Genomic DNA, 24,885 nt, shown 5'->3' with positions numbered 1-24,885 from the left:
TGTTGTAAGATGATAAGAGCGCCCCTCACTTCACACAGGTGTGATTTTTATCTTAATATGAAGATAAAATCCATGTATTTTTTACACAATATTAAAGGGAACATTTAAATTGATGAAAAAAGCTTTAAAAAATATTTTTTGGTGACTCAATCGATAAAATACACCACAAATCGGACCGGTTTCGTGTATATATTATTATTATTTTGTAAAAGCAAAACACAACAGAAAAATAACCATTCATATTTGGTGATCAATTTCATTCTATTCTATTCACACTATAGGCCTACATTTTGAAATGGTATGGTCAGCGTATGGTGATATGAACACATGGGCCATGAAAACTATTGTAAATTGTATATTTTATTTAATGTGCCATTTATTTATGTTATATAAAATGTAACTTAAATGGCTACCCGCCTTACAAAATAGTGTGCGTTCGGTTCAAGAAACCAATCAGCCCGTTGGGGCTGGTCATTCCAAGTTCTTGAGAGGGTGTAGCTATGACTCTGGCCAATCAGAGACTCCTCCAGGCGCAGCAAGTTCCTGCTCTGAGGAAAATAAACACTTTTGTCAGCTGGTTATTCTGTTGATGGCAGGCAGCTAACGTAACGTCAGTTATCAGATAAGGCAGCAACAAGTGGAATAGGATAACGCGTTTTTAATAGCCATCCAAAATGTGTGAAGCGACGACTCCAAGTCGATGGGGCACAAACAAATAACGTCTTGTTGTACCTTCTACGTATCTCCACACACCTTTCCTTTAGCAAGCCACATGAAAGGAAGAGTTTTCATGCTTAACGTTAGATAGCTAGCCAGCTAGCTTTTTAGCTAACGTTAGCTATTTGTCTGAGCAACGACATGGCCACCAGAGAACTACGACAGAAATATCGGCGTTCTATAAAACAGGAGCAGGATGACGACTCCGACGCAGAGGAACCTAACCTGGGATTCAAAAAGTGCGATGGACGAGAATCTCAGATAATTCACAGCGGGCACTTCATGGTCTCATCGCCCCACATTGAGCACCCCCCGAAAAAGGGCTACGACTTCGACACAGTCAACAAACAAACATGTCAGACCTATCATTTTGGGAAGACCTTTACATCACATCTTTCCATAGATGCGTCGCTGACAAAGCTTTTTGAGTGTATGACCCTTGCATACAGGTAAACAAATGGCGGTGTCCGATCCTTCTGACACCCTCAAATGTGTAACATCATGTACTATAATTGCCATTGATTTGCCTGCAAATGTTGCCATAGCGTTATCTATTATATGTTAATTGCAGCAGGCTGATGGGGGACACTGGTCGCCCACTGGAGCCAACGTAGTGCCGCAGTTACATTATCCAATTTTAATAGTTTTTGAAGTGACTTGACTACCAGTCTTCCAGTTTCCCCACTACACGCCCAAAGTCACGAGTCTTACACTATCTGCAATAGTAGCCCTGAAATATGACTGCCATGATGATTATCATGACAGTCATGACGCAACTGCACCCTGTTTTTGGCGCTCGCTACATTTACAACTTTTCCGTATATATAAACATTCAGATTTCAAATATAAAGTACTCACAATTTGTCCCACGGGTGTTAGTTAGTAGCAGCACCAGCGATTAGAATTGCTGCATCCCGCGTTCTTTAATAAAAAGCATTTTTATCCGAGCGCCCCGGCTACTTTTTTCAAACGGGGTTCGTTTGGGAAATCCACAGTTGCACACCGGGAGCGCACTCGCCTATTGGTCTGTATTGGCAGGGCGGTCAGCGTACATATATCGAACACACCGAGTGCCACCCTCCTCCCGACCGATAGGGGCGCGTAGTTGAAAGCCAATGGCAAAATAACAGCTCGGATAAAAATGCTTTTTATTAAACAACGCTGGATGCAGAAATTCTAATCGCTGGTGCTGCAGCTAACGAACACCCGTGGGACAAATTGTGAGTACTTTATATTTTAAATCAGAATGTTTATATATACGTAAAAGTTGTAAATGTAGCGAGCGCCAAAAACAGGGTGCACTTACTTCATGACTCTCAGTCATGAACCATGGCTACTGCAATAGCATTTGGTCAGTCATGTTAAAGACTCTTTCCTCTGAACTCACAAAATGAGATAACTAGTACTCTCATGTTGAGCCTTATAAACTCTGGTTTCACTAGTAGATCTATCTATCTATCTATCTATCTATCTATCTATCTATCTATCTATCTATCTATCTATCTATCTATCTATCTATTAATCTAATAACACGTGAAAAATAACACAGTGCTAGCATATGTAAAGAATTATCAAGGTCTTTTGGAGTGACATCAAAACCCATCAGCCCCAGGGCCATTATTGATTGATTGAAATATTTATTAACAGTTTGCAGAATTACAGTACATACTACATTTCAATCACAACTCAATACAAAGACTGTTAACTGTGAGTGGACGACCCAATAAAGCATTAAACTTGTTTACAAGAGGGTCCACCTCAAAACATTTAGAGCTGTACAAATAGACACTTCTATATAGCCAAAGAACCGAACAGGAATTCATCATAAAGGAGGTAAAAAGGGAAAAGAAACATATACAGTGAGGGGAAAAAGGGGTGGGGGGATTCAGATTTTACGGGGGCCAGTTTCGAATTGCAGCCGTCCGTAGGTGCCCTTTGAGAGCGATTTTGTAGTAGTCAAGGATTTGCATGTCTTAATGACTGTTGTTAGGGCGTTCCACATTTTGGTGGCATAGGAGCGAAAATAATTGTCCCTTTTTTAGTGCCGAATCTGGGTTGCACATGGTTTGTTGCACTCCCTCTGGTGTTGTGGGTGTGGACTTCGTTTACATTAAGGAAGTATCTAGACAGGTACATGGGTATCTTGATGGTGTATTGAATCTTGTGGACCAGACCCATTGCAAGATGCTGTACTCTGTCATCGACCCTAAGCCATTCCAGCCTGTCAAAGTGGGCAGGGGTGAGGTCACTGAGGTGGGGTGAGGCCAAGTAGGAGCCTGACCAGTTTGTTTTGGGAAGTCTGGAGCCTTGTTTTAAGGGCCTTTGAGTTGCTAGCGTATTGTACATAGTGTACGAAGTTAACATAAGAGAAGGAAGACGCATGATAAAAATGAACAAATAAACAATTCTGGCATCCCTAAGTTTTAAGTGTTAATAATTCTGAGGTCACATCTGGCAAGTGAATCAGTCACGTGGCTTCCTTATATAATTTTCTTGCACATAAAGTGAGTAATTGCACTTTGTGAATGAATGAGAGCATTTAAGGAGACATCCTGACAGGATATAAATGGTTCTATTGTATGAACTTGACCACGTTAGATTGGGAAAATGTCTGGATTTAGGATTTTAACAATTCTGGTTCCTTAATGATTCCCTTTAGCGATTAGGAAGATCATTGCAACATACACACAAAAAGGCTTTCTTAGTTATACCAAATCAAAATATTGGGGTTTGTTTAGCATAGATTGTGAATTTATTGCCAACCTCAAGTGTGCTGCTTTCATTCAGTTCATGCCTAGAAACCTCTATGATTTGTTAAGCATGCTGGCAAACTGGGTGGGAATTGGGAAATGGCATAATGTGGTATCTCAATCAAATCTTTGAGAGAGTACATTTTAAGTAATGGGTTTTCAGTGATATTTTCCAAAGTAAACAGGTGTGTCACAATAAGTGTTTTGGTTATACAGTACAGCAGGGCAGGCTTGCTTCTCTTTTTATGGCTGTAGGTGAAAAGCCAGCTGCTCTGAGGATCTCCCTCTGACTTTCTTCTATTTATAGAATAGGAAGGGAATACCAGTTTTGGTAACCTTCCCCTTTCATCCCCCAAATGCAAAAGTAAATATACCGTAAGCTGCCTACTGTATTGTATGTCTGTGGGAATGTTTACTTACAGAAGGACAATCAATGGCTCTTATTAATATTTAATCTCAGGAAATCTAAATTCTTAGTGTTTTGTAATCATACCTTGTATGTTCAAAACAGTTATATTTCAGGAATTAAAATAACCTGTCTTCGTCTTTCAATGGATAGTCACAAACTTAGTGATCTTATTAGATAACTCACTCACATAACTATGAGCTTGTGATGAGACATGTCGATCATTCAGTTGATGAGACATGGTCTGTGCTCTTCTCTAGCTACTACTGCTCCATGCCCTTGTCTCTCTGGTCCTATGCTAGAAGATGCCGGCTTCTGAAGGTTGTCTGTGTAGGGGGAAGGTGGCAATATAACGTTTGACAATCTGGTCAGACTCGCCACACTCACATGCCAAGCCGAACATGATTCGAAGCGTCTGACCCCAGAATGTAGGCGGTTCAGCAGAGTCCATTGCTACCAAGTTCCAGATGTAGCAGTTGAATCGTATGGGCCCGGCTGTCACACTCTGCTTCCATGATGCCCCCAGCCATGCGTTAATATAGACAGGTCTTCACTTCAGGGATCCAACGGATCATCTCTTGTACCGCTTTATTTACTTGCTTGGAGGCACCACTGTCGTGGTGTCATGCAGGATGTGCGAGTCATATTTCTGAGCAAAACCTACTACCTAAATATAGTAAAATAACTAACCTGACCAAAGACAAACAAAAACCTTCCTACTCTATTAAAAATAAATATTACGATGTGTGGCACTCACCTCTATTATAGTGTGTGTATTAACACAATATCTCCTACATGTTATGTATAGGCTACCACAGGGCTAGCCAGTCATGCTGTATCTGGTAGGTCGTAGATATAGCTAATGGACAGTTGGACAATGTTCTTCTGTACACTTGTGTAATATTGTCACAATGTCACTGCTGACCTTTACCGGTTGGTTCTAGGGATGGTATTGAAAGCGACACATGCCTCCTCAGATACACAGGAAATCACCTGTCGCTTCTTTTCACCTGCCAGTGAATAGCTTCACCGGGAGGACATAATGTGAACAGAGGAAAACCCTATTCCTCATAGTTCAACACCCCTACAGTACACACAGTCCTTGACCAACCTGTAAGAGTCGCTAGTGCAGGTACAAAGAACTCCTATCGCATGATCCCTGACCGGTTCTGCCGACCGCTCGGCCAATATGGATGAATGCACAATGGATTATTCAAAGTTTCAAACACCTAGGGCCCTATTTGGAGCTTCTTAAGTCAGGCTATTATGACTAAACTTTGGGGACTACGGATGAAATTTAGCATCTTTGCTAATTCTGGTGTATTTATGTTGCATTTATTTGTAATGTTCCTTAATATGCTTGTCCCGTCAAAATAAACGAAGTAAAGTAAAAACCTAGAGGCGTGGCCAATGCTGTTTTGAGTGGCCAAACAGCATTGGCCACACCTCCAAGTCTTGGTACCCGCAAAATAGTGCCCCTTGTCTCCACAGTGGTGGTCAGGAACTTCCTCTGCACCAAACATACTTTTGACAAGCTCTTGACCGTGGCCAAGTGTTACCAGTGTTGGTCAATGGTCATGGGTGTATGACTTCATTCTGTACTTTCTTTATATTTTTCACCATTTGCAATCAGGACAAGCAGCTCATCCAGTTATAGAATTGTTAATTGTAATTAGTTGATTTAGTTCATGTTTTGTGCATGTTCATGAGAAATTGATTTACAGTGTTGTTTTCTTCTCCTTTTTCAGTGGCAACTTGGTATCTCCCAAATGGAAAAACTTCAAAGGCCTGAAACTGTTGTGGAGAGACAAGATTCGTCTCAACAATGCCATCTGGAGAGCCTGGTATATGCAATGTAAGAGTCCTCCTCCACTAAGTCAGGTGTTTGGTATCCTGTTTGGTATTCTTGTAATGTGAGTCTGCGTGAGAGAGTGTGTGTGGCACGCCGTTTGTCCCACTCAGCTGTTTTTGGGTTTGTGCTGTCCCTTACACTTGTCATTGGAAACATCGACTCTTTACTAGTATATGACCACCAAGCACTGAAATGGGCACCCCCAACCCGATAGCGACATCTAAGGCCCGGCACTGATCAATGCTAGATCGCGTAGGCACAATGACAAGACCGCTTTCTTGAAGGAGTTCTTCAACACAAATGGACGGATTTTCATTTCTTGACTAAAATCTGGCTACATATTGGTGAGTCTTCCGCCATCTCGGAGCTGCTAAAATGGTAAATGGTGCATTTATATAGCACCTTTATCCAAGGCGTTTTACATAGATTGTGCATTTCATTCACCCATTCACACACGCATTCATACACTGATGGTGGAGGAAACCATGCAAGGCACCAATCTGCACATCAGGAGCAATTGAAGGTTCAGCGTCTTGCTCAAGGACTCTGGGGAAGCCTGGGATCGAACTGGGAACCTTCCGGCTACTTCCGGCTACTTTACCCCTGAACCACTGCCCTTTTAACTGTTCATATTTTAGCTCACCGTGGTCACGCCATGGAGGAGGTGTAGCGATTGTTCTTCAAAAACAATGTACTTTGCAAACAACTGTCATTGGTGTCCCCTGTACCCCGAATTTAACATTCATGTGGACTGCCCTTCTAATCCCCTGCCCAGAGATTTTCTGAACACTGTTGATGCTTTTAATCTTGTACTGCATGCAACAGGCCCCAACCACGAGCATGGGCACACTCTCCATCTGGGTTTATCCTTTGGTCTACCTGATTTTAATGTTTGAGTTGGTGATCCTATTGTTCTGACCACATGTCATTGTTCTTTGACATCTCGCTCCCCTATTTGAGTGCAAAACCACTCGCCCTGGCCAGCCTGTGCTGTATGATTAACCCCTCCACTGCTGAGCAGTTCTCGACTACCTTTCAGAATATTCATTCTGACACTGGGCCCTGTGTTCATTTGAATACAGAGGATTTTTACCTCATCATTTCTGTCTACCTGCACCAGCGCTCCTAACACCGTAGCTCCACTTAAAGCCATGCATCCCAAACAACACTCCGAACCATGGCTAAATGACATTACTTGTGCTGGCAGGCGAGAATGCAGGACAGCAGAGCGCAAGTGGAATAAATATAAGGTTACACGTGTCATTTGAAATTATGAGGGAAGCCTTTAACCTGGACAGCATATCAAAAGACTGTAAAAACAGAAAGGATGATTTTTTCCCCCTGGATATAATTTCAAATAACTGCCACACAAACCCCTTGTTCTGTAACACACCAGAATGGATGCTTTACCAGAGATGTGTGAAAAATCTCTACACTTTTTTTATTGATAAGATTGCCTCTATTAGAGCTCAGATTGTAATGCCCTCTTTTGATCCTTCCATAACTGTCACCTGCTCTGCTGCTTTTAAAGAGTTTGTGTCATCCCCCCACCTCGAAACAATTGTTTCTCAATTAAAACCTGCATCTTGTCCTACTCACATTGTACCACCAGTCCACCACACCTTTTCAAGGAAGCCTGGCAGACTATTGGGCCCAATGTCCATCATAAATCAGAGTCTTGCCGCAGGTGTGGTTCCGATTTATTTCAAACATGCAGTGGTGGAACCCTTGATTAAAATGCCGAACCTTGACACCTTTTTTTCCCCCCTAATTTTAGACCTGTCTCAAAACGTCCTAAATTCTTTAAATGGGTTGGCACCATTGTACATATCGGAACTTGTACCTCCCAAATAATCTACAAGCGTCCTGAGGTCGACTGACCAGTCACTTCTTAAGATCCCAAACACAAAGCTGAAATCCCAAGGAGATACTGTAGATCATTTTCCATTGTAGTGCCCACGCTGTGGATCCATCTTCCACCTCATGTTAGAGCTTCCCAAACCTTACCTGTGTTACATCACATTTGAAAACTCAGTTGTACTCCTTGGCGTTCAAACATGCTGATTACGAGTTTCTGTTTCCACTGCATTATGTCTTTGTTGCCCTGTTTATTTTGTATTGTTTTGCTCTTGGTATTTTAGTATTTTTTTAGTATTTATTTATTCTTGAATTTAACACTTGAAGACCAAGTGGGCAGAATAAGAATTACAATTTCAGTGAATAACACTATTATTCTTTTAGTATTAACTGATCTGATCCTCAATGATGGCATTGAGAATAATTTCACTTCAGTCTCAGTAAACAGTAACTCTTTTAACATGTATAGGCTATTCAGAGCTAATGAACCCTCAACCACAGAACAGTCACCTTAGGTATTATTTGTCATATTTGTAACCTTTACAACTGTAAATGTAAATACGTCATTTTTCTCATTTCAGATGTGGAGAAAAGGGAGAATCCTGTTTGTCATTTTGTGACTCCACTTGATGGAACTATAGATACAGAAGTCCATCGACCTGCTGAGGTAAGGACAGAAGAATCGTGTGATTTGTGCATAACCAGCATTTGAGCAGTACTTCCATTACTGTTGTTTCTCTCTAGTAACCAAATTCCTTCCTTTGATCTTTTTTTCCCCTCACATCACCACAACTGATTTACTTTGTTTTTGCCAGTCTTGCATGTTCTTCTCTGTTGCAGTTCTATTTCCGTTTACCCCTAACTTTGGATTCCTTCCCTGTGCTTCAATTGTTTTGTTGAATTGCTTTTTCTACCTCCCTTTACCTTCTATAGGCCATCGCCACAGAGGGGAAATATTGGAAAAGAAGAATTGAAATCGTTATAAGAGAGTATCACAAATGGCGGACATACTTCAAAAAAAGGGTGTGGTATTGGAAGCAATATGTCACATCCTAAAAAAACTTTGGCTTTTTAATCCATTATAATATATATCCTATAACACAAATTCTGTTACAGTTACAGAAACACAAGGATGATGACCTTTCAAGTCTGCTCAAGGTATGGTCAAGATTGTACTATGTTACGTATATCAACTCAAATGCTAACAAAGTCAACATCTGGTTTACATCTGGGTGAAATTAAAGATTGAGAATTAATCTGAATTAATCTTTCCTTGCACTATGTGAATGATTCATTATTAGGTGTGTCATAAGTGAATATTTTCCTCTAAAACATAGCATGATTAACACATTTCCCGCCGTTGATTAGATTAGATTAACGTCAAGTCTAATCCAGCGGTTAAGCGCTGATAATGTAAATTTGCATGTGCTCTTTTCAGTCGTTTATGATAGATCACACTCTTATATTATGGTTCCAGGTTGCTAAGCAACAGATACAACAGGAAATTGACCGGAAGTGAAAACTTCGCCTGCCGTCCACGTCATCAGATTCTATTCTATTTCAGAATTTATCTCAGATTCTATTCTATTTATTTATTCTGGACTAATTTTCATAGTTATGCTCTACTGACTCCTGTATGCATTTGTCACTCACTGGCTTGCTTTCTGCATTTTTAACAATCAAAGGGGCCAGAGGAGCAGTTTTCACTGTTTGGAGAAGTCTTTCCAGACACACTCCGCGCCTCCTTTTATCAGGATGAAGAGATGGCTGCTCGCCGTGTGTCTCGTAAGAGCCACGAGTCTCCTGTCCCCATGGAGATGGATCCACTCTTTGATGTAGACGTGCTGATGTCCGAGTTCTCTGACACGTTGTTCTCAACTTTGGCCTCTCACCAGCCCATAGCTTGGCCCAACCCACGTGAGATTGGTGAGAGAAAACATACGCTGATTTAAAAATATAAAACAGCTGAAAGTTTCAAATATAAAAAAAAAATAGTATGCATCATCTCAAAACTACTGGTTTAGTTGCTATGTAATTTACTGTGCACCTTCATACTCGTCAAATGATGATGACTCGTATTAGTTACTCCATGGCCTTGCCTTGGAGGCCACCATTAGGCCAACTGTTTAACTTGCACAAAATGCACACAAGTTATCTCCAAATCTAATGGGCAGATTGCCATGAAACCTTACTATTTGAGTGACTCCATCACCTATACTCTAGCACCACCCTTTGGGTGTAAGGAGCTGCACAGACTCAAGGCATTGCTAGCAATGCGTTTAGATTACCTCCTGGCTCACTTTTGTCTTCATATTTTCTTGCTAACCAAAGTCCTAGTATTTGAAAACTTTAATGAGCTGATATTGGTGGTTGCATCCAGTCATAATCTGCTTTGACTCAGACATGTTTTCTTACTACTTTCCCTGGTCATTCCCCTCTACCCTCCTCAGCTCATGCAGGGAATGCAGATATGATCCAGCCCGGGCTGATCCCGTTACAGCCCAACCTGGACTTTATGGATTCCTTTGAGCCCCTGCAAGGTAAGCAGTAAGGCACAACGTCGATTATAAAAGTGTTACACACACTAATGGCACACCCTTTTTACCCGACTCAGGCGCACAGTGGTAGCTTTAATGTTCTAGTAACTCTCACTACAACAGTGGTCATAGCCTAACGCTTTAAAAAGTAGTTTGTTTTACTAACATGTAACATAGAGACTCTTGTTCCAGACTTATTTCACAGCCTCCGTCAGCCTGTCTTCCCTTCTGTTTCCCCCACTGCATCATCTGTTACCCCTCTACCCAGCAACAGCACCCAATCACAGGTAAACAACCACCCAAAGCTTAGACCCTAACACACCTCCCAGTGTAACACACAGAGCTCACCCTAGAGGTGTCTTTTGTTCTTGTACGGATGTTTAATTAAAAGGGATTTGGAATTCCACCATTAACAACCAGAACGCCCGGGGGTATTCGTAACAATTAAATCAGGTCGCCCAGTGATTTGTTTGGGCTTGGTGCCCCACCATCTTTAATCTTGTAATGTTTATTTTTCTTTCCTTTTTCTCCCATAAATTAACAGTTTCCCTGCGGTGATTAAACAGTCGTGTTCTTGATCTCCCTGCCTAGTTTACACTAACCTTTGAAGAGCCACTGCGCCGACTTGATCTTTGCTTGTCATGAAAATCCGCTTTAAATGGGTGTAATCGCTTGTCGTAGTGTTGAGAAATATTCCAAAGTGGCGATCACAACAACAGAGCGGAGAAGGAACACGCACGCTGCGCGGCACCACCGCCATTGTAATGCATTGGGCCTCAGTTTCACAGAACCCTTTGCATGCCGGTGCGACTGATTATTGCGATGGCGTCATCAAAACACGTCACCTGACCTATCCCACTCTGTCCGATGGAAACCCTGTATGACTTAAAACGTATTAAAAACTCTGATTAAACAATTAAAACATAACTTATGTAACTTGTTATTGGGAGAGAAGCTGTTCTACAGTCAATTAACCTGTGTAAGTCGTGTTAGGGAGGGAAAGTAGTGCCCTTTGCACAGTTTTATACAAAAGTAGTGTCAGTAGACGGTCTACAAGTTCACCGTGTGTCAAAATAGGGATGCCAGCTCTGTCTATGCGTTTTTATAATATTTAATCAATACAAATGTGTGTCTACATTGGTTCTGAATACAGGTATTTTTTTCTTTTCCTGAAAAGTAATGGTTTTGGAGATTTCCAGCCCACATTGACGATATGTAACATGATTATCTTAGTGAAGTTTTTGTATCATTTATCAACTGTAAGACTATCCTACTGTGGTGAATTGGGTGACTAGAAAAGTGCAGGATATTGGAATACACACACACACACACACACACACACACACACACACACACACACACACACACAGTATAGGCAGCTTCTGAAAGGTGGAGGTAAAAGTCATGATAATTTGTCCTGCTTCGTATTTAATGAGCCACTTTAACAAAGCACCGCCATTTTTCTTGAAAACATAATTTTAACAGGTGGACAGTGATTTGATTGTGTTATGTGGATACAATTCTTTTTGACTTCCCAAAACACGTGAGCTATCATGCACTCTGCCTACATATACAGTACCTACCTGCAGTACCTGTTACTGTATATACACTGACAGCATGTTTGTTGTCTTTTAATTTCTCATCCCTTGCTAGGTCCAATTGATATCAACCATGCAACTCTCAGGGGATCATATCTCATCCCCTGGCCCCCTGCCTATCAGCCCCTCCATGGCCAATCAAACCAGTGGGACTAGTGGAGGTGATCCTGCATTTGTACAAGGCTACATGACGCTCTTTCCTGGGCAGGTGGCCTCCAGCAGTCAAACAGGAGTCTCCTCAATCTCTCACCCCACGCTGCCTCACTGCCTGCCAGGCCCAGGGATGGCCTCGGCGGCAACTCTGGTTCCTTCGGCTCTGGACGATACCTCAACACTGGACGCCAGTGGAGCACACACTGTGATTACACATAGAGCCACCTCGCCTGTCACAACAAGTGATACTGCCCCCACCTTCAGTCGCAGCTCAGAGTATAGCTCCGTACCCACGCATGCTCCACATCCACCTGTTCCACCACCCCACCTCCAGCCCCTGGCACCACCGCCTGCCACGCCCCTTCAGCAACCCCAGACTTTTGTACTTCCTCAACCCATTCAGCCATCCAGTGCAAACAAAAAGCGCCACATGCAAAGGATCGTTCCTGCTAACACCCTCCCTTCTTCTCACCTCATCCTCACAGGTCTGTCACTTATCTCATATTGATATGCATACATTCATATATTCTAGATTTAAAGAAAACATGGATTTGTTACTTGCATGAAAATGTACATACATACCGTAATCGGATTTAGACTAAATTATATGTAGGGCATAGTTCAGATAACGGCTTTGACAAGGAGAACTATCTATTATGCCCATGTAATTAGGAGTAAATTGTCTTTGCATATCCCCCTAAGAAAAAGGATCAGGGCCCATTTTCAGCCATTTTCCTGTACCTGAACAGCAAAAAGCACACAGACCTTTTTGTAAGAGGACTGTTTCTAACCATTAGCTCAGCTGGCTTAGCTAATATACGGTAATGGTGTAAAAGTAATGGCGCAGTGAAACTGTATCGTTTACTGTTTCATCAACAACTCGACATATGAGCGGGTTAATGTAATGCACATTGTAAAGTGCTTTGGATGAAAGCTCTAGTGAAGTCTATATAAATGCACCAGAGCTGGTGGTAGGAGGGTGTTGTGCTCCACCTCAGCAGTACTTCTCCCAGGGGTCTATTGCACTGAAACGGAGATAGACGCCTGTGTTCTAGGCTGATAATGACATTAAGCCTCTCTGACCTGCTTATTTAGTGCTCATACACATCATTGTCTAAAAAGAATGCAAAAACTGTTAGCAGTCCATAGCAGTTCATGATGTTTCTATGTTTATGTTGATGCTTTTCATGGACTTTAAATTATATCTGCTTTTCCAGCCCCCTTCACAGGTCATGCTAATGCAGTGATTGTCACACCAACAGCTCTGAAAGCAGATGTAGTCCCAAGTGCAGGAATTGTGAATGTCATTGCTTCCTCAAGCCTCAGAGGGGTATGGCAATTTATTTTGGAAATACATTGCAATAATTGACATACATCTATAGATTATTTAAGGAACTATCAACTATCATTCCTCAAAGGAATTCCTCAATTCCTTTGCAAGATTGAAATCCAAATGTAATACATAATACAGCATACAAAATGCCTCAATCCATAAGAAGAAATGGCACCCTTTTCACATTGGCCTATTATAGCGCCACCTGGAGGCCACAACCTCACCTGCCCTGGTGGAGACCTGTGCCCCGAGGGGCATGTTATCTAGTTTACCATATATTTACCAGGTAAATACTTAGTAATGTTACCAAGATGGGGTATTGATTTAAAATACATTTAAAACTTAAAGCGGCATTATGTAACTTATATGAATACATTGCATTTTTGTCAAAGGTTGGTTGCATTTTGTCTTCCCCTGTGCTTCTATTGAGACATTCAGATTGTGTCAAAGGTCGTTTCAACTAGACACAGTATCTGACACGAGGTTTGACATGAAGGTCAAGATTTAATTTATCCCCTGAGCAAGCAGACAGGCTCTATTAGCTCAATGGTAAAAAAAAATCTACACACACGCACAAAACCAGGTAGGAGAGGAAAGTTACATAGTGCAGTCTTGTAATCTGTGAGTTCAGTACATTACATCATTTTAAGAAAGGTTGTAGTCTCATGAATTCATGGCAAAAATGAAATGATCTAAACTGTCGATACTGCATTATGTCCAATTCATTTGTTCATTATTTAATTTCTGCTATTTATCTCTCAGACTCCTGGATTTCATATATTGCCTCAGGCACACAAGTCTCCCCAGCCAATTGTCCCTAAAGAAGAGACTTATTCTTCAAGCCGCAAGAAGCAAAACCTCTCCACTAGCGCTGGTAAGGCTAGGGCAGGCATGACATAATTATACAGATTAAGTCTTGAAAATTACTGCTATTAATATAGTATATCCAAGGAATCTATTTCTTATTTCCATTTTCCGTTTCAGTGCACAGTAGGCAAAGTTCAGGTCAAGGGTCACCATGTGGGTCAGACCAAGCCCCCAGTCCCCAGTCCCCCCTCGGCAGCAGTACTGTCCTAACAAAGAATGAACCAAGCCAGGTGTGTGTGCACAACATGTGTCATTATCAGTTTTGAATGACGGGTTTGCATGCATGATATATCTTTGTTATCATTGTTTTCATAATATGGACAGTGACACCATAAAACAACTTTTCCTAATTTGCGGAATATAAATATTCATGCATTGAAAGGCACTTGAGTAAGTGTGAAAGCCTTGTGTATCGGTACCATTTCCCCCTTTCTTACAAGTGTACTAGTATGTGTTTTTAATGTCTGATATTGTCTGTTATGTTATAGGGCCGAAGGGTGACTCACATATCAGCTGAGCAGAAGAGACGCTTCAACATAAACATTGGATTTAAAACACTGCGCAACATGGTTCCCACCCTCAAATCCCAGTCCAATGTAAGCCTTATATCAGTGTTCTCTGTATAGGCCAAAAGTGCAACCTTGTGCAACGGTCTCAAGATATTTCAAGACATTTAAATTGGTTCAGGCGTGAAATTACTTTAAAAACTGAGTTTAATCTAAAATCGGGCAGAATCCCTGGTTTTAGAAATTGAAAGTTGTAGAATGTGTTTGAATTGCAAATGAAGTGGTAGAGGAGGCTGAAAACACAGCCAAAAACAACACGCACATCTAAGTACCTACAGTATTAGGCTGGGTGTTGGATCAAATAAAGTCACAAATCAAGAAAAGAAAGAAATCCGCACACCATTTTCTGCTCCCAGATATTTCTTTTATTGAAGTGGCCGCAGCCCTTCATCAATGGTGTACGGAGTTCTTTCTTTTCTTGAATTACAAATTAATACATTTTTGTTCTGTTTAATATTTTATTTTAAAAGACTGACAGGTCGATTAACCAGTTCCAATAATATTGTTAATCATATTACAGTTTTTAGAGCTGGGGGCGTGTGGTATGTCATATTGCAATTTTGGGCATGTTAAGAAGCGCTTTCGACACCCCGTGCATTGCGCAAAACGGCCTTGAATTAGTCACGGGTGTGTTTAAGGCGTGTTTGAGACGTACCCAATCAACATGTCCGTACTATTCTCTTTACCAATCAGCTGATGTCACATACGGAATGCGCACTTTGGGGATCGTGGTATTACATTTCTTCAGGCTGGCAGCCTGGCACCATAGAAGACATGACATGACTTTGTCACATTTGGGTTAATTATTCCTATTGCACTGCATGCTATCACCTTTATGCCTCAAAAGAACAGAAACCCTATACCTTTCAGATCGGAATGGAACTGCGAGTAGATAGCAGCATATTGGCAAATTGGCAATCCATGCGTAATGTTCCCAGAATCGTCTAACCCCCGAACATGCAAGTTCGTTTGATATTGTTTAATTCGATAACGATAGAACCATGTACCATACAGTGAATGAAAGCAAGATTCCTAAGGAATATGGAGATTTTTACATTTAATAAAACGGTTGAGAAATGAGAGAACCATGAGTGTTTATAGGCTAATATCAACGTTTTTTTATGAAAGACAAACGGGCTGTGAACTTGAAGAGCTCAATCACCATCCCGACACGGAAGAAATATAGCCTAGTGCATGCTTGTATATGCACTGTTGCTCTTGCACACAGTAGCCTACACACGCTCTTTATTTGTTTCTATTGAAAAACACCAGTAAAATAACGTTTATTATATTTTATTTCATTCAAGTCACGACGAAGGAATGAGTTGAATGCGTGCTGCGTAATGCTGTGGCCCCGATGGTATGGTCTTCGCTGAGTTCGCTCGTAGCATTTTATTGAAGAAGACTTGAATCGGGTGTGATACAACATATGAAAGCAAACTTCCCAAGGATTATGGAGATGTTTTTATTTATTTTTAAGGTTGAGAAATGAAAGAATTATGGACGTTTCTAATCTCAACATTTTACAAAAGAAAGACGCAAAAAAAGGCTGTTGCCATGTCTCATAGAAACAAGTAAATAGGTCTATAAAAATAAGCGCATATAACAGGGGTCTGCAACCTATTTTAAATTAAGTGCCATGTTTTTATTTTCTAGATAGTGAGTCTGCCATATCCAGATTAATTTTAATGACGCCACATTAAAATAAAAAAACATATTTTGATTGTCCACAAATATAAAGTTCTTCCTTATTTTTAAATATGTTCTTGCACATTGTTATAATGATCATTATATATATCCCCCTGCAGTCAGAGTTCATAGTTTTAATTAATGAATGTGATGCATTGTGAGCTGGTATCTGCTATCTGCTATTTTCAAAAGTAATCTTGGAATTATTTTATTTAATTTTTGGATTAGCCGTCCTTAGTTGGGCAAATGCATTCATCTGGGGATCCTTGACATGGGAATGTGCTGTGTGAGGATCACTGGTTTAAACAACATTAGGAGAAAAGCCCAAATAACCACTTTAGAAACAAGAAAAGCAACCACAAAATAGTACAACTACCAATATTTACAAGCAACTTTACAGAAAAAGAAGCCGCTTATAATAAACAGACATGGCAACACTCTACCAGCCTCCCAGAGCCGCTCAAGTGTAAAATCAAACAGTGCTTGTTGCGTTTATGAGGTGGTCAGACCCACGTCTAATCGTTATGGGCTGAGTGTCTTTAGGTCAAGGGGCTTAATAGCAAATTGCGCAAAGCGAAAATAATTAACATATGGACACTCCCACAATGCTAAAATATTCAGGAACGCCGTATGCCATAATGTGTGTGCGTTCAACACGGGCCGAGTGCGTTCAACACGGGCCGATATGCCTTTCATAATACGAATGTGCGCAGAGCGAGGTCAATTTATGTATTACCACATGGTAAAACGCACCTTCAAAATCTAGGCCTGAATCTCAAGTCTACTATTTTAAAGAGACATTTGATTTTATGCTGTATTAATCACCTGTGCTCTGGGAACACCAAGATTACAAAATTATATGTATCATTTGCAAAATTATATATTTAAAATGTTCTTCAAAATGGTAAAACATTGGCGTGCAAGCAAGATGGGGCCCTTTTGTACAAGGGCTACTTCTGTGTCTTTGCCAAATGCTGTTGGAATGTTAAATGTCTGATCTTCAAAAAAAATAGTTGAATTGATTGTATTTTACTACAGCTCTATGATGCAAAAAGAAACCCTCCTTCTGTTCTGAAACATGCATCATGTGACTGAAAGAATGTTGCATCTCATGGAATTTCATAACTAAATGATGAAGTAATCTGTAATATGTCTAACTTGTGTTGTTTGTAACACAACCATTATAGTCATCTTTTGATCTTCTGTATGAATTACACGTTTGTTATGTAGAAATTACTGCTTGAGACGGTGTACTGCTAAATGGTTTGAATGGCTTTTCTAATGGCATTATTCACTCACCAACTGCATTCAGATCAGCAATGCAGGCACGTTACAGAAGACAGTGGAGCACGTTGGTAAGCTCCAGCAGGAGCGGCAGCAGATGCAGGACGAGGCTCGGAGGCTACGAGAGGAGATTGAAGAGCTAAACTCCTCTGTAAAGTATGTTTCTACACCATAGCTCCTGTCAAGTGTACAAGCAAGCATGCGTGTGATGTGAGGTCTCTCTTATCTCCGCCTATCATCTCTTAACCATAGCCGGTGTCAGGAGCAGCTGCCTGCCACAGGAGTGCCCATCACACGCCACCGATTCGACCACATGCGGGAAAAGTTTGATGAGTATGTGAAGAGCCGCACTCTTCAAAACTGGAAGTTCTGGATTGTATCCTTAACCTAAGTTAATTACACCCATATAGATTGATATGATGTTGTTACAAATTACATCCAGCTCTCATATCCTATGACATCCGCGTTATGATGACCCATGACCCTTGACCATCTGTTCCAGTTCAGCATCATCATCAAACCTCTCTTTGAATCATTCAATGGAATGGTTTCTACTACAAGTAAAGCAGAGCTGTGTCAGACCACATTGCAGTGGCTTGACCGTCACTGCTCGCTTCCTGTGCTCAGACCTAGTAAGTAAAACAAAACCCACAATAGCCCCTTTAACATACAAATACACATTACTTCACCAGCCCCCTATTCCAGCCTCATCACCCACCTTTTCTTCCCAATACATTTTTGTTTGCTTCTTTTATCGCCTCAGAAGAGAGGTTTCTATCTATTTCTATCATATATTTATCGTTAATCACCAGGGAGCAAGCAGTTGGTTTCTTTTTTTAATAAAGGTCCTTAAAAGCCCCTTCCCATGACACTTTTGCATGTCATGTCATCACTTAGCAATGATTTTTCCTCTAAAGGCCCTGGTACATCAAGCCAACTTGCAAGAACCAACAGCAATTGTATAGATCACTTTGGGTCACCCCACCTCACATCTTTGGAAAATGTTGTGCACTGCAAATGTAACACCCGGGAATTGAACCCATGGCTCGGGGGAGATATTACACTTTGGAGGCCATCAAGCTGAGGTTGTGAGCCAATCTGCTACCCAAAGCCTAGGCTGCAGCTCAATATGAATTGAAATGTTTTTGTTATGTAAATTTGCAACTGGCAGTGGCATTATTTGCTCTAGCTCTTTTGCTTATGAAGAAGGAAAGAAATCTGTTAATATTGCGTCTGTATGCCCTTTTTTACATTGTTGGCTTGCTGTGCTCTGATTTGCTCAGGCTGAACAGCCAAACTGAGGGCTCTCTACTCCCCAACTACCTCCGCAGCCAATTATTAATGCTCAAGTAAATGGGGACAGCTACAGGTAATAGCCGGTTACCAGCAACGGCATTGGACACACTGCAAAAACTGAGTAGTTGTTGTATGGTTTTTTCGCCGGCCAATGGGCTTGGTGTGTCAATGCGTTAACCGTAGATCTGGAATCAGGTGTAGGAATTCCATAAAAACAACACTGCTATTCTACAAAGTATACATAGGGCATTCATTTATAAAACAAACCATAAAATATTAAATACCGTAAGGAGATACAAGGTTTCTGCTCGTCAGCGACAATATGTTCTGTTAATTGGGGAATAGATCTGTAACATTACAATAGAATTACCACCGCCCTTGCACAGTCCAAGCCTTTGACAGTCAAGTCATGGTTGATGTCTTGTGGTTGTTTTGCAGTGGTCCTCAGTACCCTTCGCCAGCTAAGCACAAGCACATCCATTCTCAGTGACCCGTCCCTGCTGCATCAAGAAGCCATACAGGCGGTGACCAGCAACCAAACACCTTGTGGGGATTTATAGCCATGTTCTCAAGAGAGGTGAGGTTGTGAAACCTTAGATTGACACTGGAAAAGCAATCAGTGGAACTGCTCATGCTTTATCTTATGGCCATTCAACAAAGTTACACTGTCTTCCAGTTATCTGCTACTTCCCAGGAAATGCAGTTGTGGTTTGGCATTTCCTATATTTAAACTTGTAATGGTATGACACATGAACACCACCTTTAGCATAATTTGTATTGTATCTTTTTACTTGTCACAGTATTACAGTTTTATTTCATTTCAATTGAACCTGTAACCATGTGACAATAACCCTCGGATCAGGAGCATTATACCAAATTAATCACACCTGTGGGTGCGACGTCACTTTATAAGTGCATCACACACCCACACACTCTTCCTCCTGGTCGGTAAGATACCAGCTTGTGATTTTGACTATCAATTCTTCACGGTACTGGATGCCTACTTTGGGGTGGCTTCTATGTGGCACCCACTTGGCGTACTGTGAGGCTGTATCATCATCTATGTTTGTTGCAGGTGACGATGGTGTCCGTTGCGTGCGATACACATAACTCACGTTCCCGTTGGTGACAGCTGTGTGCTCGTTGCGCGTGAGCGTGAGATATACTCACATTCCTATTTGGTAATTGTATAATGTTAATAATAATTTCTCCCCTGTAAGTATAGCATAGCCTACACTGGCAGCACTCCACACAGCACTGGAGCGGCTTCTGTTAGCCTGGCTCTGCTGTTATTTACACTGTCGGCTACGGCCGTCTTCTTTGGTGTTGTACATGTTATGTTGGCTTCCCGCATCTTGGACAGTGAGCTTTCGCCACCTATGCCTGTTGCATTCAGGCTTTGGCTTGTTTAGAGGGTTTTGATTCATGGTTTTCCTTACATTGATAATTATTAATTGTTAATATTAATATTGACAATATAATATTCAGGTGTTCAATTTTCTTGATGACTGGCTGGTGTGTGCACCATCTGAGAGCCTGGTACGGAGCCACACAGAAGTTGTGTTGGCACATCTGGTTTTGCTCTGTCTGCATCTGAATGCAGAAAAGAGCAGCTTACTCCCAGCCCAGTCAGTTGAGTATTTGGGACTTCTTCTGGATTCCATCACCATGAAAGCATGCCGTTTGCCCAGGGACAGGTCAAGGATTCTTACCCTGTCCCTTGTGCCCTCAAGGTCCTCAAGTGGTGGAGGCGATCACAGGCCGTCCACGAGGGCGTTCCCCTGGGCCAGGGTGGCTCCAGGGTGACCATAATGACCGACGCCTCTGGCACAGGCTAGTGCGCAGTCTTGGTTGGAGGGCAGGTCTGTTCAGGGTCGTTGGCCCCCTGTGCAGCAGGTGGCATGTAAACCTCCTCGAGATGGAGGCGTTTCCCCTTGCTCTGAGACACTTCCTCCCAGTTGTGTCGGGGAAGCAAGTCATGATAAGGACAGACAACACAGCCGTGGTGTCTTACATCAAGGTGGGCTGAGGTCCCCAACGCTGCATGCAAGAGTGCGCCAGTTGCTCTTGTGGGCACAATTCAATGGTGTCACCCTGAAGGCTTTCTATCTTCCGGAACCCTGGAATGTAGCAGCTGCTGTCAAGGGGGACCCCACCCCGTTGAGTGGCGCTTGCACCCCCAGTTACTAGTGAACCAGATATGGTTTCACTTTGGTCGGGCAGAAGTAGACCTGTTTGCCACGGAAGGGAATAGCCTCAGATGATAAGGCTTCGTGTGTGGACCTTGAGGGGTGGCATTTTCACCTGAGTTTGTATTGTTCTCAGTTAAATATGGGCACCCGTGGATTGTGCTCCAGAATGTTTGTTTCCCTTGATTGGAATGTTTCAGTTTTTTGGAAATAATCTGGAGAATGTTTTGTGAACATGATTTTCAGTTGACAAAAAATAACTACTTCACTCTCCTCGTGACTAATTTGGTATACTGTTCATGTTGTCACATGGTTACAAGTTCACTTGAGATTAAATAAAACGTAGGTTTATGTATGTAAACCCGGTTTTATGAATGAAAAGTGAACCTGTAACCCTTCATTGTCACTCTGGCCCTGAAGGCTGGCCCTGTCATGCCTTTTCAGTTTTCATTTGTCAGAAAAGAGGAAGAGTGTGTGGTTGTGTGACGCACTTATAGAGTCACGTCGCACCCACAGGTGTGATTCATTTGGTATAATGCTCCTGATGCGAGGTTTATTGTCACATGGTTACAGGTTAACTTTTCACTCATAAAACCGGGTTTACATACGTAAATGTACGTTGTTCACTATACTCACCTCCTGGATTTTGGTACCATTTAGAACAAATGTGCTTTATTTAAATGGTAATTATCCTTTTTGATGCAAAAATACAGAAAAAGTGCATTTGTAAAAGGGAAAATGGGTTTCTATTCATGGTTTCCCAGATGTGGTGTTCACAGAATTCATAATCATAGGATTAATTGATGATGATTATGATGTTTTCTGTTATTTTTCTTTCATTCACCAGTGGGGTCTCACATACGTACTGTAAAGGTCCTTGCAGACTGGATGTGTCTTTCAGAGAAACGGCAATTTATGTAACTGACAGTAAAAGCCAACATTCATGATCTTACAATTGGAATAGAATATCGCAGAATATTGTAATTGAATATTGTAAAGTAATTGACTCATGTAGTGGATGTATGCAGCTCAGTGTCAGGAAGCGGTGCTATGTCTATCCCTAATATACCATTCTTTTGCATGCGTTTTAAACTGCAATAATGGTAGTGTGCAGGCTGAACGTTCTTTAGCCTTGTGTGTGTGTGTGTGTATGTGTGTGTGTATAAGAGCTGCTTATACAAACTGATAAAATTGAGAAAACATTCATATGTAGGATATGCCAATTTGATTTATCAAATAAATACGGCACAATTCGGCAAATGTACTGTAGGCCTATCTGTGCTATTTTTGCATTGCACATAGTAGTTTTTTTTGGTTTTTATTACTGAAATATAACCCTGTTTATATTTACAATTTATCTACAGTACAATTTATCATTTACAATTTAGGCATTTAGCAGACACTCTTAATCCGAGCGATTTACTGTAAGCAAGAACAAAAAACATGGCAATACATAAAAATAGTCATCATGAATCGTACGTAAGTTAACCCATTCTGAACGGGCACCCATTTTGGTGTCAGCATCATGTTATGCTTTAGCTATTGAAAAATAGCAGATCTACAAGCTCATATCGCGCCACCGAGTGGCGCGATACGAGCTTGTAGGTCTGCTATTTTTGAAAAATCGAAGAACGACTGACATTTTTTTTAAATCTGATCTCAGGTCAGAATGGGTTCATCAGACCAGTGTGTGTCCGGCGGAAACCTCGTGTGAATCTGATCTCAGGTCAGAATGGGTTAAGTACACTATCATGGTTGGGTAGGGCTGTGACTCATGCACAAAGATATTGGAATGTTAAGCTCTGCCTATACCCCTTGGTGTATACACAAAAACAATGTTTTGAGATCTTGCCTTATCCCATACATAACATAACTGCAGCAGTAGAATTCTGATACAACTGTTACTTTATAAGTTTATAGAATCATTATGCGCTACAGCAGACGCATGTTAAAAGCACCACTGACGCCACACTGAGGTGATGCGTCCCATGTGTGTTTTGAGCCTGGTTCTCCGTCCATGACAAAACTATGCTTCCTTCCTATTTTTTCACTTGCCCTCTTAACGTTGCTTGGTGGAAACCGTATGGCAAATCAATTGAAAAGCCAAAAGGCCTCGAAGGGCTGTTCACAACATCATGGATAAGATTCATAGAGCCCTTGTGAGGACCACCATACCACTCACTGTAACAACAATATAGATGTATACAAATGTACAGTATTACAAAGGTTTAGCTGAATGTGTAGTAGGAGTAACTATACTTTTTGTTCACTCAGGGCTGTGCTGGTTAGCGTAATAATTACGCTTATGCTTTTTCTCTAGAACCAAATGAACAAAACTCAATCAAATCAGGATTTTTTCCAAGGGAAGACAGGTCAGCGTGTTGTGTGAACATCTAAAGCTTGTCAACGTGCAAGCATACAATTTAGGCATTTAGCAGACGCTCTTAATCCAGAGCGACTTACATTAAGCAAGAACAAAAAGCATGGGAATACATCACAAAAATACAGGTGTATGTCATAGTTCTATATCAAAATGACTTCTGATATGTTAATATTCAAGGCACCTTTTAGTTTTTAGCCCATGCTAGGCTAATGGAATTATTGTTCCCAGAGTCTAGTTGGCTGTAGTTTTTAAAAGGTCTAGTACATAGAAACAAGTTGAAAGCCATATCAGAGAGTTGGGTAGCTTATTTACCCGTCCATTTTTTAGTTGTTTTATTTGCTGCAAATATGTCAAAGCTTTTCTTTTTTTTTGAGAACCATGGAATTGGGGAAAATGTAGCTTGTGTAATCACTGTATGGTCAACTTTGCAGGATGATTGTCTTTTCTTTTTGTTGCCTCCAGTTCTGCAACATGTTGAGTTCTTTGTGGTTCAACACTCCTGCAGTCTTCAATGGAACTGGTGGCTTGTGTTACTTTGTATTTATTTCTTTTCTATAGAACAACAATGTTTACTTATGAATTATAGAAACAAAAGTACCATTGAGAGTGATGTTTTGTTTTTGTTACTTATAATCTACAGGATATTGATTCTGTATTATACATATATTTAAGATGACTAAAATCTTTCAGTAAAATGTATAGTGTATACATTTTACTGAAAGATTTTAGTAATCTTAAATCTTCAAGATTGTTTTATCAATAAACAATTACCTCTCCAAGTAAAGTCTCTCATGTTACAATGGAACATTGCCAGCCGTCATTAAAAAAGAATGCAGTTGAGCTTACCTACAATGTTTCCTAAAATATATTTGTGAGAACTGCAGAGCTTAAACTGCGTGTTTCTATACTGCATGTTTTTCAAATTGCACCTATAAATGTTTTCTTTTTTGCCAAGCTGGTTAAGTGTGGACAGGTTTTGGTTTAAATCAATCATAAATACAAGTGGCTATAATAATTGTGCAGTTTTCATAGTTGAAGACCCTCATGTGGTGGATCTTACACATTAGCTCTTCAAGTAGCACATTGGAGTCTGATGTGAAAATCTACAGGAAAATGCTTAGTTTTCACAGATTTATTTTGTATAAAGCAATGCACAATATAGCCTTGCATATCAGATCTGCCTACTTCTCTCCAAATATTATAGTGTACAAATGAACTTTATAAGTAAAGATGTTTTCTCATGCTGTACCACGGTGGTCTTTGTTCTCTTCAACTACTGTAGCTAGTTAACATGTCTTGATTCAGGATAAAACTACCGTAAATGAAACCACAATTATAACATTCCTTAGACGTTTTTATCATTCACTTTTCTTTTTTTTGTTCACATTCCGTTAAATCAGGTTCTATA

At 40.9% G+C, this 24,885-nt stretch overlaps 1 protein-coding gene across 3 annotated transcripts; it reads left to right on the top strand.

The window, feature by feature from the left end:
- Positions 1-568: 568 nt before the first annotated feature.
- Positions 569-24,725, top strand: mlxip (MLX interacting protein). Of its 3 annotated transcripts, none has more exons than XM_083783712.1 (18): positions 569-1,166; positions 5,622-5,728; positions 8,164-8,249; positions 8,516-8,605; positions 8,699-8,740; positions 9,268-9,508; positions 10,033-10,122; positions 10,312-10,406; positions 11,773-12,355; positions 13,088-13,200; positions 13,966-14,077; positions 14,188-14,300; positions 14,559-14,666; positions 17,638-17,765; positions 17,862-17,985; positions 18,112-18,241; positions 19,344-19,482; positions 23,415-24,725. In XM_083783712.1, the coding sequence occupies exons 1-17, from the start codon at positions 859-861 to the stop codon at positions 19,463-19,465; spliced, it is 2,592 nt and encodes an 863-aa protein (XP_083639838.1). In that variant the 5' UTR covers positions 569-858; the 3' UTR covers positions 19,466-19,482; positions 23,415-24,725. The 3 variants fall into 3 exon arrangements, 2 of the variants coding, with proteins under 2 accessions (XP_083639838.1, XP_083639837.1); XM_083783711.1 differs by lacking the exon at positions 23,415-24,725 and adding an exon at positions 21,942-22,575; XR_014570336.1 differs by lacking the exon at positions 23,415-24,725 and having other exon boundaries at positions 18,117-18,241.
- Positions 24,726-24,885: the final 160 nt, after the last annotated feature.

This window comes from Protomyctophum parallelum (genome assembly GCF_964188405.1).
Source record: "Protomyctophum parallelum genome assembly, chromosome: 15".
NCBI lineage: Eukaryota > Metazoa > Chordata > Actinopteri > Myctophiformes > Myctophidae > Protomyctophum > Protomyctophum parallelum.
The sequence above is the reverse complement of the archived record's forward strand: the minus strand, read 5'-3'. Positions and strand labels throughout refer to the sequence as shown.